Source organism: Grammomys surdaster, unplaced genomic scaffold, assembly GCF_004785775.1.
Source record: "Grammomys surdaster isolate TR1022 unplaced genomic scaffold, NIH_TR_1.0 126531, whole genome shotgun sequence".
Taxonomy (NCBI): Eukaryota; Metazoa; Chordata; class Mammalia; order Rodentia; family Muridae; genus Grammomys; species Grammomys surdaster.
In genome coordinates, this window is record NW_021621323.1 from 6053056 (window position 1) to 6068661 (window position 15606).

Below are 15606 nucleotides of genomic sequence, written 5' to 3' on the forward strand. Positions count from 1 at the left end.
GCTCTTCTAAGTATGTATGACTCAGGTAACAGAACTCACGGCATTTAACATGTTGTTACGTGTACTTATTTGCTTGTTTTCCTCCTAATACGATCTCAGTTTGGTTGGAAGACAGAGCAGTTAGGGTGTCTGCACACCCCTTATATCCCCACACAAGGCGTGCTGGATAGTACTGAGCAGCAGACATTCAGTTCATCCAGTGACTAGAAACAATCACACAAGGAACCTGCCAGCCTGGCTCTCCCATTTCTGACATGATGGGAACTATAAGCAGTTGTTTACATTGTCTGAGAAAGGTCTGGAAGGTGGAGTCAGGCTTCTGTTAGTTTAGTGCTGCTAGGGAGATGAAGTCTTTTGTATGCTGCATACTTGTAATGTTTTCACCTTGAAACCTTTGCTGTTGTTGAAAGACGAGCCCTAAAACAGCATGCAGCATTCTCTGATTACATAATGTATCTCCATTCACCTCATTTTTTTTAATCTTCTTAGAACACAAGAAATATAAGATAATTTCTCTGTGCATGTAACCAAGCCAAGTGTGTGTGTGTGTGTGTGTGTGTGTGTGTGTGTGTGTGTGTGTTCTCAAAAAAATGCCTGGCTATTTATCATTAAGAAAAAAATAAAAACAAAAATAATGCTCCTGGAAGGCTGGTCCTCACTGCTCTGGCCCAGGCCCTTTCATTACACTCCTTAACTGGCATCCATACTGTCGGATTCTTTGATATTGTATTTCTGCTTTAAAATATCCTTATCACAATTGTGCACAGCCTCATCTTTACAAATTGAGAATGGGCCTTCTGTTTCTATGGAAGTTTGTCAACAGCCCAGAATATTTATCTTATGTGTTCTTTCTGGGTGGATCCCGGCCCCTGACCTGAATGGTCAGATGTGATTTGGGAGCAGGAAGAACTAACTGAACAAGTGGACTTTTCCTGACTTCCATACACAGATACCCACTTCCCAACCCCCTGGCCGAGCCAGGCAGTCCTCATCCCTCAGAGAGAACCTAGGGCCCCTTGCTCTATTCTTCAATTGTTCTGATTGTTGTTTATTGCCCATGGGGGCCTGCCCTGCCTTTATCTCTTTTCAATGTTTTATGATCATAACTAGATATCTTAGATGCTACCAAACTGAGGTTTGTTTCTTGCAAAGCTCTTGAGCTATCCCTTCTGTGACATTTGTGATGCGGTTTATAGAGTCAGATCACTTGGCATGTAAATTAGATGAATTCTGGCATTTATTTTCTTATTTATCTTATTGTGTGGGATTTCCAGCCAGAATACTAACTGTCTATCATTGGGCAAGTTATTTAATCCATCATGCTTATTTTTCATCCATTTAATGAGAATCATAATGATAACATAACTCAAAAAAAATACTTTTAAAATTAAATGTTAGCCCAAATGCAAAGCTTACAGCATTTTCTGAAATATAGTAAATAAAAAGTTATTCTTAGTAACTATTACTATTAAGGCTATTTCAGCTATCATACATATTATTTTCTAATTTGGTCTCCATCTCGTCTTTTCCCATTTTCTAATATTTAGTAAAGTTCAAATAAGTGTTTTAATAAAACTACCTAAAAATTATCTTCAACATTATTGTATTTCTTTACTGTCTAGACTTTGCTTCTGTTGAGTTGCTGTTGTTTCTGATTTGTTGTAAAGATAGTTTGACTTTTTAGTGTGTTGTACATTTTTATAAGACTGTGTTTGTCATGGGGCAGACTGCTTAATCTTTTATTCATTCACTTCACTCAGAAATTAATAAATGCAAATCCCAGGTAAGATAAAGAAATCCTTACCTTCGTGTTATACTTCCATGTTCCATAATGATACAAAGTTGCTCAGATAACTAGACAAAATGTTAACGTGCATGTGAGAAAAATGAGCCGAGCCAGTGTTTGACCGTTCCCTTTGTGCTAGGCCATTGTTAGTTTGTATGGACTTTCACCAGTGTCTGAGACACTTTAAGACAAAGTGAATATCATGAACCTTTCCCCTGTTTACATATGGATTTTTTTAAGACTCTCATACACATATTCAGGCTTGAAACTATCCTACCCATCAAATACTTAGTTCAGGCAATAAGTGGTGGTCTCCATTTAGAAACCAGAAAATGCCTTATCTTAAACAGCTGAAGGGAAGCCCCAGCAGACAAGATGACTTATCTCCATGTGCCTCTACATTATGAGGACCACTGCTTCCAGATTCAAATGGGCCTGAGCTCTGGTTCTATTTAGATTAGCTGTGATCCCTTTCAGACCATGTCATGGTGATTCGGAATTCTTGTCACCCGTAGACGAAACCTGTGTATTAAATCCCTTGTGGCTTTAAAATGCTGAGTTGTCCTCCACAGCATGCAAACTCATGAGGCTTAGTGGCAGAATGTAGTGGTGTGGGCTTATTGTATAATAGTTAGTCATAAAATACACAGTGACTATCTCAGTGTCTTGGCAATGGAGTCCACAAATTAAAATTTATTTCCATATTACAGATTTTTAAAAACTTCATATCTGGACTAAAGAAAATGATGTTTTTCTGCCAATGCAAGCTTATTGTTTTTTACTGATTCTCTCTGAATTTGATTTCATATGCAAGTACGGGGGAAATAAATTTCTTTAATAGCAATGCTTTTCCTTCTACCAGGAAAGGTTTCTGTTTTACATTACCTTAAACACATTCAATTACATAAAATTGATTTTTAAGAAGTTTGTGCTATTATTAATTTGTCATTGTATTTTACTGCAGTCTGTGACTCCTGTGAGATGCACCATGTATGTCTCTTATGCAGAAGTGATATTCCTTGAACAAAAATCTGGGTATGAGTGCTGCCCATGCACTCACCAGGGAGCAATAGGATAGAAACTGCCTCCTGCTAACTGAAGCAAGTGAATGCAACCTGACAACTGGGACAAAGTGACTGTGATGGGCTTAATAAGAAAATTATTCATCAGAGATATGTATTGGTATTACAAGGAGTTTTTCCTATTTTTTCTTTCTAACAAAACACTGCACTCCTACCAATGAGCACTTGAACCTTGAGAGCAGAAGTGTTATTGCACCTCCCACCACATCTTCAATGAATAAGTATTTCACCTCTCCTTGCTATCCATCATCCACCCATTTGATCAATAGGATTCAGCCCTTTTTATTCCATATTTGGAAACTGCGGTGATCTCAGCCACATGAATCCCGAGAGTAGATTGCAGCAACAGAGGCACTGAGGATTGTTCTGTCTAATTTGTCAAATAACACTTATTTGTTCATCGTAATAGTATAAAATTAAACAGTCTTTTGTTTCATTTGTCAAATAACACTTATTATCTAACAACTGAAGAGTATAATTTCTGTAGGAAATTGCTAAGTGTCTAACTGGCATTTTCCTTTTGCTTCTAGCTTGCATTCAGAAAGAACTCATACCTCTTATTTCAGATGAATTAGAGTATCTGTCCGTGGTAAGGATGGCAATGCAGCGCTTCATTGATCTGCTGTTTTGACCATTTGCCTCTTTAACCCCAACTCAAATTATTAAAGACTTGGAAACAGCCATCAACAGGCTTTTGGCAGTAGCCAGAACAAACACCTAGCCCTTTGCCTGCACCAACTTCAGTCTGCCAATTTGAAACTATGTAGATCTGTTTGCCCTCTACCTTCTACTTGGTGTTCCTTTGTATGATATCATTTTAAAGCTTGATTTGATTAGAATATTCCAAACAAGTTAATGATTTATATCCTCATCATGTTGATGCCTTGCGTGCCCTCTATTGACCTTTACTAACTAGATTTAAATTTGAGGTGAGAACCAATGTCTAGACTTTGAAATGCTCAGTAGTGAACTTTGTCCATGTTCTTGTTCTTGCCATAAACAGAAAACTAGACTGACTGATGTTATAGGTGAGGCAATGCACATGCTCAGTCAAGGTCTTCTATCAGCTCCTCAGTACTCACATATAAACTCTGTAGCCCATCTTTGCAAATGTCTGGACCCTTCCCTTTGCATTCCTGTCATGCAAAGCCTTATGGGTGTGTGCCATGTGTCCTACCTTCATCATTTCCTGTTAGAAGAAGGGAAGTAAATTTTAAAACTAACCTAAGCTAATATTTGTAGCATCTGTGTTGTAAAAAAAAAAAATCAAAGTTTAATAACATGTAGGATATATATATATATATATATATATATATATATATGTTTTTTAAGACAGGGTTTCTCTGTTTAGCGCTGAACAAACACTTGGGAACTTACTCTGTAGACCAGGCTGGCCTCGAACTCAGAAATCCACCTGCCTCTGCCTCCCAAGTGCTGGGATTAAAGGTGTGCACTATCACTGCCCAGCCAGGATAATTTGAGGTTCCTTCATCCTATGTTCTGAGGACTCCAGACCTTTCATGGCTTTACAAGTGAAGCTATTCAGAAAGAAATCTCACGCAGGTATGAGTGCATAACCTGCACATCATGTCCAGGTACTTTGCTTAATGCCTATGTGTATAAAGAGGTATCGTGTGAACCTAAAATGAAATTTCGGTTGTGAGTCCCTGTACCTAAATTAGGTATAATTTTTTTAAAGATCTTGAACTAGGAATAAAGGTATCTGGATTTAATATTTTATAATTTTGGACTGCTTGACTTTATTCTTTATATTCTGTTTTGAATAGAACTCATCATTATTCAACCTTGTAACGGAATATAAATGTTGACATAAACATGACTATATGAGAACTATGACAACATAAAATGTAATTCTACAGTAAAAACACTCTTATAATAATACAGATAACAGTTCCAGTGTTTTCCATTCACCAAGCTTTATTCCAAATACTTGATACCACTTATACTTTTTCAGTAACTCTATTAGGTGAGATGAATTTAAGCTCTTTTGGCATCTAAAGAAGCCAAGGCAGAGAGGAACTTGCTGAACTACTGTGAGTAATAATAGGAGAGAAAGATCTGAAACCAGATCTATGTGATGACTTCCCGTTCTAAGGACTCATAGCCTATGGAATCTGTACATGTTCCAAAGGAGGGCTGATGAGCTAAGGCAGGCTACCAATCAGCAGCAGTGCACCACAGACCTCTGCAACTAAGCCACTGTAAAGAACTACTGCTTCAAGTTTCTCTCCATTTAGCTTGATGTTGGCTACTGGTTTGCTGTAAATTGCTTTTACTATGTTTAGGTAGGGGCCTTGAATTCCTGATCTTTCCAAAATCTCACTATTTGCAGATGATATGATAGTATACTTAAGTAATCCCAAAACTTCCACCAGAGAACTCCTAAACCTGATAAACAACTTCAGCAAAGTGACTGGTTATAAAATCAACTCAAACAAAACAGTAGCCTTCCTCTACATGAAAGATAAACAGACTGAAAAAGAAATTAGGGAAATGACACCCTTCACAATAGTTGCAAATAATATAAAATACCTTGGTGTGAATCTAACCAAGCAAGTGAAAGACCTGTATGACAAGAACTTCAAGTCTCTGAAGAAAGAAATTGAAGAAGATCTCAGAAGATGGAAAGATCTCCCATGCTCATGGATTGGCAGGATTAATATAATAAAAATGGCCATCTTGCCAAAAGCAATCTACAGATTCAATGCAATCCCCATTAAAATCCCAACTCAATTCTTCACAGAGTTAGAAAAGGAAATTCTCAAATTCATATGGAATAACAAAAAACCCAGGATAGCGAAAACTATTCTCAACAATAAAAAAACTTCTGGAGGAATCACTATCCCTGACCTCAAGCTGTACTACAGAGTAATAGTGATAAAAACTACCTGGTATTGGTACAGAGACAGGCAGGAAGATCAATGGAATAGAATTGAAGACCCAGAAATGAACCCACACTCCTATGGTCACTTGATCTTTGACAAAGGAGCTAAAACTGTCCAGTGGAAAAAGGACAGCATTTTCAACAAATGGTGCTGGTTCAACTGGAAGACAACATGTAGAAGAATGAAAATTGATCCATTCTTATCCCCTTGTACAAAGCTCAAGTCTAAGTGGATAAAGGACCTCCACATAAAACCAGATACACTGAAACTAATAGAAGAGAAGGTGGGGAAAAGCCTCGAATACTTGGGCACAGGGGAAAAGTTCCTGAACAGAACTCCAATGGCATATGCTCTAAGATCGAGAATTGACAAATGGGACTTCATAAAATTGCAAAGTTTCTGTAAGGCAAAGGACACTGTCAATAGGACAAAATGACAACCAACAAATTGGGAAAAGATCTTTACCAATCCTTCATCTGATAGAGGGCTAATATCCAATATATACAAAGAACTCAAGAAATTAGACTCCAGACAACCAAATTACCCTATTAAAAAATGGGGTATAGAGCTTAACAAAGAATTTTCAACGGAAGAAACTTGAATGGCCGAGAAGCATCTAAAGAAATGTTCAGCATCCTTAGTCATCAGGGAAATGCAAATCAAAACAACCCTGAGATTCCATCTCACACCAGTCAGAATGGCTAAGATTAAAAACTCAGGTGATAGTAGATGCTGGCGAGGGTGTGGAGAAAGAGGAACACTCCTCCATTGTTGGTGGGACTGCAAGATGGTGCAACCACTTTGGAAATCAGTGTGGCGGTTCCTCAGAAAATTGGACATAGCATTACCCGAGGATCCAGCTATACCACTCCTAGGCATATACCCAGAAGATGCTCGAACATATAATAAGGACATATGCTCAACTATGTTCATAGCAGCCTTATTTATAATAGCCAGGAGCTGGAAAGAACCCAGATGTCCTTCAACTGAGGAATGGATTCAAAAAATGTGGTATATTTACACAATGGAGTATTACTCAGCTATTAAAAACAATGAATTCAAGAGGTTCCTAGGTAAATGGATGGAACTAGAAATTATCATCCTGAGTGAGGTAAGCCAATCACAAAAGAACACACATGGTATTCACTCACTGATTATTGGATATTAGCCTAGAACCTTGAAATGCCCAAGATGCAACTCACAGGCCACATGAAGCCCATAAAGAAGGAAGACCAAGTGAGGGTGATTCGGTCCTTCTTAGAAGGAGCAACAAAATACTCAAGGGAGCAAATATGGAGACAAAGTGAGGGACAGAAACTGAAGGAGGGGCCGTCTCAAGACCACTCCACCTGAGTATCTATCCCATGTGCAATCACCAAAGGTAGATGCTGATGTGGAAGACAGGAAGTGCATGTTGATAAGAGCCTGATATGGATATCTCCTCAGAGGCCTTCAAGAGTCAGACATATTCAGAGGCAGATGCTCACAACTAGCCATTGAACTGATCATGGGGTTCTCAATAGAGGAGTTAGAGTGAAGACTGAAGGAGCTGAAAGGATTTGTGGCACCATGAGGAGAGCAACAATACCAACCAACCACAGCTCCCAGGGTCTAAACCACCAGCCTGGGAGCACTTAGGGGGCGATCCAGGGCTTTAGCTGAATATGTAAGAGAGGTGGGCCCTGCTGGGCATAGGTGGAAGAAGAGAACCTTGACCTCATGAAGGCTGGATGCCCCAGGGGGTGGGAATTTTGAGGGTGGGGAGGTGGGAGTGGGGGGGGGTAGATAGAGGTTACATCCACAGAGAAGAAGGAGGAGGGGCGAGGGGATTGGGGGTTCCGAGGGGGTGGTGGGGGATGTGGTAAGGGGACAACATAGGAAATGTAAATAAATCATTCAATAAAAAAAAAAAAAAAGAAGTACTGCTGTTAGGCTTCCTGTCACAATTTACATCTGACAAGATGTCAGCTGCTGTTTGGATCACATGGCTTTCTCTTCCCATGAATCACCAAGCCTTGCCTTTGCTTTTCTTTACTAGAACAGCAACATGTGTTCATCTTCCTCCAAATCATCTGTTGCCCCTTCATCTGTTAGATCAGTAAACATCCATCAGCTTCTACAGTTGGATTCATGATGAGTCTCGCAAACCCTTCTCATCCTTCCAAACTCAGTCCTAGCTATGTTATAAAGAATGATTTCACTAGTATCTTATACTGAAATCTGTAATTAAGCAAAACACAAAATTATAACCCCTTAGTGTATCTTATATTGATATTTTTTCCGAAGCTAGTCAGCATCTTTGGGGATTGATATATCACCTCTCCATGTTTTCTTAGAAACTTGCCATTTTTAGTACATTATACACAGAGAAAACTCCTTAAGAAATGTATGCTGCCTGATTGTTCCATGTTGGTGATAATCATGCTTAAATTTGTTACTTGTGGATGGTATGCTGAGAACTTCCTGGAATGCAGTTGTTGAGAATTTTGGGTAAAGTTCCCTAAGCCAGAAACTCTTCCTTATGTAAGATGTCTCTGCTCACGTCTGAATATCATTCTAAAATCAAGAATCGTTAAGAACTACTCTCTTCTTAGATTGTTGAATGTGTTGTTAAACCTTTCTTGTTTCTCTGCATTTTTCTCATCCTTGTACTTACTCACTAAAGCCTTCTTCCCACCCAGCTTCATCTCTACGATACAGACACATCTTCAGTGTACTGTTCAGACATTTGTAGTACCAAACTTATCTACTTATATCATGGCCAGTTTATCAATGTTCATTTTAGAAAGGAATGAGACAGTAGTTGGACAAGTATGTTTTACAGTTGATGCTCAGTAGCCCATATGTAACTACTCGTCTGAAATCTTCAAAGCACAATGTCAACTATGTACTTGAAACTCAGTTCTGTTAGCCTGATTTTTCAGTTATGTCTTAGTAATCAAACTGCTAGTTTATCTGTCCACTATAAATGTACTCTTTGTTTCAGAGATTGGAGGACTACTTCTTAGTCATGCATCTACTCCAAATATATTTTCAAGTGTTCCTAGATCCAATACAAAGGACGTTTAAGCCACACATGTTATTCTCTCTACCCCTAGCTTAGTTCTAGGTTGCACTGAAAATGTGTTTGTTAATGTAAAAATGTGTGATAAGGTAGAGGATTCTCTGAAGGAATGATCCTTAAAAGAAGACTTTAGGCTGAGAACTGGCCGCGAGATAACTAAGGGAGTAGAAACTTTCGTGGTCATATTTAACTCTCTTTCTCCAGCCTTTGACCTCAGAGTTCTTAAACATCCTGTCTACACCACATCCTGTCTACACCCTCACTGAAGTCCTTGACTGGAATGAAGCACTCTCCCTCTGATGTTGTCAGTCTATATTTTGAAAACCAAATCCTGAGTATAGTTACCCTCTGACCCTTTGTCACACTGTTTCTGAAAGGAAATCTTGTACATGGTGTGTTTCATTCTCCCAAAAGCCAGATAAACTGGTTTACTCAGCTTTTTTTCTGAACTTTGGTGAAGCCTTTAACTTTGGGATGCATTTGCAGCCCTCTCTCCTGGTTTTTATGCAGTATCTATCTCCAGACAGCCCCTTTTGTTTGTCCTTCCATGCTCCAGCTGTGATGCCTAGAATCTAATTTCAGGTGTGGTCACTTTCTGGGTGACCCATCTATTGGTAGAACTGGGGCATTAATATCAGCCACCATCACTCTATTAGGATCAGTTTTTTTTTTATTTCTCTAATTTATCTGTAATGAAGCTTTATTAAACTAAATAAAATAGGATATTTTGTTTCTCTTTATCTTCCAGCAGCAATATAATTTTGACTTTATTTTATAACTGTCTTCCTTTTATAACAGTGTATGTAATATATAGAAACTTGACTGAACATTTAACAAATGTATCAATAAAGTCAGACAGAGGAAAAGAAATCATGCTTCCTTGAAAGTATTTATAAGAAGAAAAATCTATCAAGTCTGTATTATTCTCATTAAGTCTTCATAAAATATGGAGCATAGATAACTACCCACATTACACAGGGTAGAAAATTGAAGTTTAAAATATTTCTCCTCACATCATATAGCTGATGATTTACTCAGTTGTGATTTCTCTTTCAGTTAACCTATAGCCCATACTCTGTTCACTAGGACACATAGCCAAGCATTAGTGTCTAGATGTCAGAGAAAAGTGAGACTCATCTTTGACACCATCATTGGTTTTTCATAAGAGTTATCATCAAATCAAGCATATTTTTAAAATACAATTGCAAGGAACTTAAGAAGAAAACATTTGATCTTCTATTATAAATATTTCAGAATAATTTCAGATTATTCTAACTGAAATACCAGAAAATACAATTTCTCTTATAAAATTAAATATATGGACTATTATTGCACAGAAGTTGGGCTAAGATAAAATTTAGAAGGAGGTTCCTTTGGGATATTCTTGAGTTTAGGCAATTTACAAATACTACCTGGCTTAAACCATGACACGAAACTTACTCCAATATATTTGAATTTCTTTACACTAACATCTAGGCACTTGCCCAGTAGCTCTTAATGTATAGTATTTTTCATAATTCTTAAGGTCTTTGGAAATTATTATTTCTAATGTCTAAGAGGTATAAAAAATCCTTTATGTAATTTCAAAAGTATTGTAGACTTCTAAACTGTATTCAGATCCATATTATAAAATGTCAGATTATTCTAATTAGAAATAGAAAGCAAAGATATCTATATTAAACAATGATTTTTATAATACTAATACTTGCAAATATTGTCCAATACATCAATGTTATCATTTTGTACATTGTAATTAGGAGAAAGGACTGAGGTCTAAAATGATCTATTAACTCAATAAAGAACTGAAGCATTTTTTTTTTTATTTTTACGACTCCTGGAAAAAATAGAGGTTATAGTGCTTTTGTGGAGAGCATTCATTAAGAAATAAGTTTATTCCATTGGGTTTTATTGGCCAACATAGATGGGAAATAAAATTGATGAGGTCAGGGTACAGGTCAAATACCTGAGCATGCCATGGCTGAGTGTACCAATGTGGATACTTCTAGCATAGAACAAATGGTCTCATAATTTCTGTCAATTCTGTCAAGAACAAAACTGTGTTTTTGAATAAGCCATTTGAAAAGTGTGTTTAAAACTTGTGGTCCCTGGTAAATACAGTCACATTCCATCCTTTTCTCTATGCAGTTTTGACAAATACAGTTGCTATTGCTTGGCTGTCTATGTCCCACAATTATAGGAGTGCCATCTCCCCCAGAGAGTTTAAATAAAACTAGCTCTCCCAGAGATAATAGGATTTTGTCCTCTCTCAGCAATTCAGTCTTCTAAAAATAGTAGCACCTGGTGTGTAGAACCTGGGGTGTGATTCAGTGGTGGAGTGAATACTTAGCATGTGGGAGACCCGGTGCTGAAGCTCCCCCACTGCTAAATAAATAAGGTAGCAAGTAAGTAAGTAAGTAAATTAATACATACTAGAACTGACTTCAAATTGACAAATAAGTAGAAATAAGTGAGCTTACTTTCTTCCTTATAAACATTTTATTACTATTCTAGCATAATATACCTGATGTAAAAAATTCACATCTTTTTAATAATAAAGGCAACAGTTTTAAGAGAACCAGTTGTATTTAGTGTGGCGAAGGTCTTTACCACACCCGAACTCGTGATTCTCTTCAAGTGTTAAAACAGTTGTTATGTTTCTTTTCCAAATCCATTTGTTATTCAAGATGGATGGCTTATTTTCTCATTTGTTCTTTTAATGCTATATTTCATTGAGCACATATAGATGGTAGTAGCCAAAAATGGTAATGAAGGAATAAGTATTTAATAAAACTTTAATGGCATTTCTTTACCCCTAGGTAAGATTAAAACTATTATTAAAAATTACCTTCCTTCCTTTCAGAACCAAAACACTGGCAGAAATAATGAGCAAGAAAATGACTATGAAGAAGATATAATCTCACTTTCCACATATTCACCCTGTAAGTTTTTCTCTACTCCATGAATACACGTAGGTTTGATGGTGTGGTGTATTAAACTCAAAAGAAAGACTGAACGGAATGTAGAAAGATACTTCATCAACCAAAGAATTTTTAAATAATGTTGAGGCAAAGATGTTTTACCTACATTTGATAATTTAAACACCTTTAACAAGGTCAAGATTTAACAATGAAATATGAGTTTTCCTACCTTGAAAAACTACAGGAATCACTTTGATGCTCTTTTCTGAGTATTTGAAACCTATGTTTTCAAGTCGATTTTTCAAAACTGAATCCCATTTTTTTTAGTGGAGCTGAGTTCTCTCAGCTGTGACATAGGAAGCTGGGGCTAGGATGTTTCCTAAGATTCTAATGCCAGAGTACATGTATTTCTATGTCTAACGTTTGAAGATGAATTCTGTGTTCCTACAGTTTCAGGCCAGGTCTTATTAGCATACAGTGACTTGCTTACCATCTTCACCAGCATTTATCATGGACATCTCACCCTCCTGCTCCTCCAGAGCACCCCACTCAGTGATGATGGGGTACCCAGTGTCTCCACCTGCTGACTTCCCTCCTCAGCCAACAAAAATGCTCTTTTCTTTTCCTTTCAAGTTAGTACAAAAATGTTGAAGTCATTTTGAACTTCTGTTCTTTCTCTCCCACTCTGTATCCAGCCCAGCATAATACTGTTGACTGTACCTTCGAAATGTTTCCAGCATTCAACCAGTTGTCACTGTTCATTGTTATCTAGCCTAGAGAGAATGCACATGCCTCTGTGACCAAATATATGCAGTTTCTGCTCCTTTCACATGCTCTTCCTCCCTGGGAATCCGAACTTCCTGCCTTGTTTCATCTTCAGATCATGGCTCCTTTTATTTGTTTTGGTTTTGTAATTTCCCTTTGCCTGTACCCTTCTCTACTGTGCTCGCATCATTCACTATTATATTTTACTTATTTGTCTGGTTCTTCATTGATGGCCTGCTCCCTTCATTTTTAATACTCATCCTAGAAGATTAAGATTGGTTTGTTCATATCCATAGGACCTATAGCAGTACATCCTCACTGCCCAGTTACACACTACTGACTACTGGCCATAAACGTCTCAAAAGACAGGCCAATATGTAAATCACAAAAAATTCAATACAATGCTTACCAAGTCTACTTTGATAAAGTACTTCAAACATTATCACAATACACATATGAATACCATATATTAAATTAATAAACTGATTAGAATGGTTATAGGTTGTATATTTTATCACCTTAATAATAAAGGTCATGAATAATAAAGTTCATTATTAATACTGCCTACATATCTATCATAATATTCTACCCTCTAAAGAACTGCCAATAACAAGAGAACATTATTGCAATTTCTTTAAATGAAAAAATCTCATCTCTGCAGCTGAAACTGAGAGCTCTCAACTGTACAACTGTGACTGGGCTCAGTCTCCAGTTTTCATGGAACTGGAGGAAGGTCAGAGTATTCCACTCTGTATCACAATGATGATGGGGTACCCTGAAACCATCTGTCTACTAACTCTACCTTGCTAGGGCTAGACTCCAGATCTGGCCACATCTGACAAGCACCTGAAACTTCTGTTCCTTGTTAGTGCCAAATGCAAACTCTAAAACCAAAGTGCTAGTGTGCAATTTCCTGTATTTTGACGGTAATTCTAGGCTGATGACTGATTTTCTTAGACAAAATAGTCAAGCGTCTTCATGTAGTTGTGGCTGAACAATACATTTCTTCCAGTCATTCCATCATCTCCATCAAAATTTCAAGGGATTACTTTAAGTAATTTAAAGTAATTTTAAAGTAAAATTTAAGTGTTTAGGTGCTATAGACAGGAAAATTAATGAGACCTCTGGACAAAAATCACACACACACATGCATACACATACACACAAACACACAACACACATATCCAACATACCATATATTCACACTCCCCAGACACCACCAAATCCACATACAATACACACACATATTCAACAATTGAATATACATAAATTCTGAGACATACACGTACCCCCACATATACAACACATGCACAATACACACATACCCCACATATGCAACATATATACAATACATGCATGAACACATGCACACCTACCTGCTCTTCCCAGACTAGTATTTATAGAATCTAAGTTCATTTCTAAAAGCAAAACACATGTCTTTCTTCTTCATGTAGAAGAAAGACTGCCCTGCTACAAGCACTTTCCTCCACAGGCCTAAGTTTTCTTTCACTGCTGAAAGTTTTCTACCGTGTAACTTCATTTTTTGAAACAAAAAATCCCCCCCACACACACTGTTTTGTTTGATATTTAAAGCTATATTTTACTTTAGCGACATTTGAAAACAATTCTTTTTCATTGAAAATGATAAGACACATTCCAACGTCTGTTTGAAAGATCAAAAAAACTGTGTCTTTCATTTTCATTTTCAAATAGAACATTACATAAGTTGTTTTACAGCTGTGAGGTTACTGCAGCCCACTGTTTTTGTGCTGTTCCTGGGTTGTTAGAGTATTATTGTATAATGTACAAGAAAGTGTGGTATGCTTCTTAGTATAGGGATATTGAATCGATTATTTGGTTAAATTTTAGAACAGAATGTATTTTATCAATAGGTTTGCTTTCTCCAGGGAGGAAAAAAAAGATACTTTTAACAAGTGATGTTTTCAAAAATTAATGAAACACCCATAATAAATTTATGGTAATTAATTATACAAACTATTACAATGGCTACACTAAATAATATATATAATAAATATATGAAAATGCTAAGTAGAGGCATGGTTTCATTTCCTACAGTTATTCTATAGTATCAAAATATGTGGCTAGGTCATGTACTTATGAAACAAGAGTAGATGGAGCTTTGATATCCATTAGTTAAAGAGGAACTGTGTAGTGGGCAGCTTTTTACTATATAGCAGATGATCGAAATGTATTAACTACTCCTGCTTCTGTGAAGATTCTCAAAATACCTCCCTGTAAGTGTGTGTAAGTGAAACTGTTCAATCTTCATTACAAATAGCCATGCAGTCTCCAGCATCTCATCATGAACTCAGGAAGACACCCAGGCAGAGCACAGACAGATCTGAGGAGCTCGAAAGATCTGTGGACACAAAAGGGGAAGAGGCCAGTGCTGAGGCGAGACTCAGCCTGCCAGAGGTCGACAGGGAAAGCTCCGAGAACCAATATGACGATCTGTATGTGTTCATTCCTGGGCTTGACACCGAAGGCAACTCCGAAGAGCCTCTCCCACACTGCAGGCCACCTCTGCCCCCACCACGACCAGGGGCTGCTGCCTCCCAACTAGAAAGACCTCACTTTACCTCACGAGGTAAGTTTCCAGCTAAAAAATACAGAGAAACAATTTGTTCCAAGGCTTCTGCACAACATATGGTACAAGGGTGGATCTGCAGACACATGATCAGATTTGAAAACCAAGGGTGACTCTCTGACTTTAACAACTGAAGCTAAGGGAAGAAAGCAAGAGATGATCTACCTCCTTTCTCTGTCTCCCTCCCCAAGTAAAGTGTTATGACAAAGAATCAGGAAAGTAAATATAAAAAATAATAATAAAATAATCCTAGAATTTGGAAAGAATCCGTAATGACGCACATAAAATGTACGTGGTGCATTCTGGGAAAGTTCAATGCTCTGGCCAGAAGGAAGGCTGTCAATGGAAACTGGAAAATGATCATAGTCACTTTACTTTCCTGGTAGTGAGATCTTCCTTTATGACTAATCTTTTTGGAGTTCTCCATAGCATTGGACACTCCCAGCTCCAGGGTCATTCATCCTCCTCCTCACGTTA

At 37.5% G+C, this 15606-nt stretch overlaps 1 protein-coding gene across 1 annotated transcript in view; it reads left to right on the top strand.

The window, feature by feature from the left end:
* Positions 1-15606, top strand: part of Bank1 (B cell scaffold protein with ankyrin repeats 1) — a 246458-nt gene that overhangs the window by 181744 nt on the left and 49108 nt on the right. The window contains exons 8-9 of the mRNA XM_028760512.1: positions 11699-11777; positions 14821-15129. Coding sequence (XP_028616345.1) covers positions 11699-11777; positions 14821-15129 — 388 coding nt within the window. The remainder of the gene's footprint in view (positions 1-11698; positions 11778-14820; positions 15130-15606) is intronic.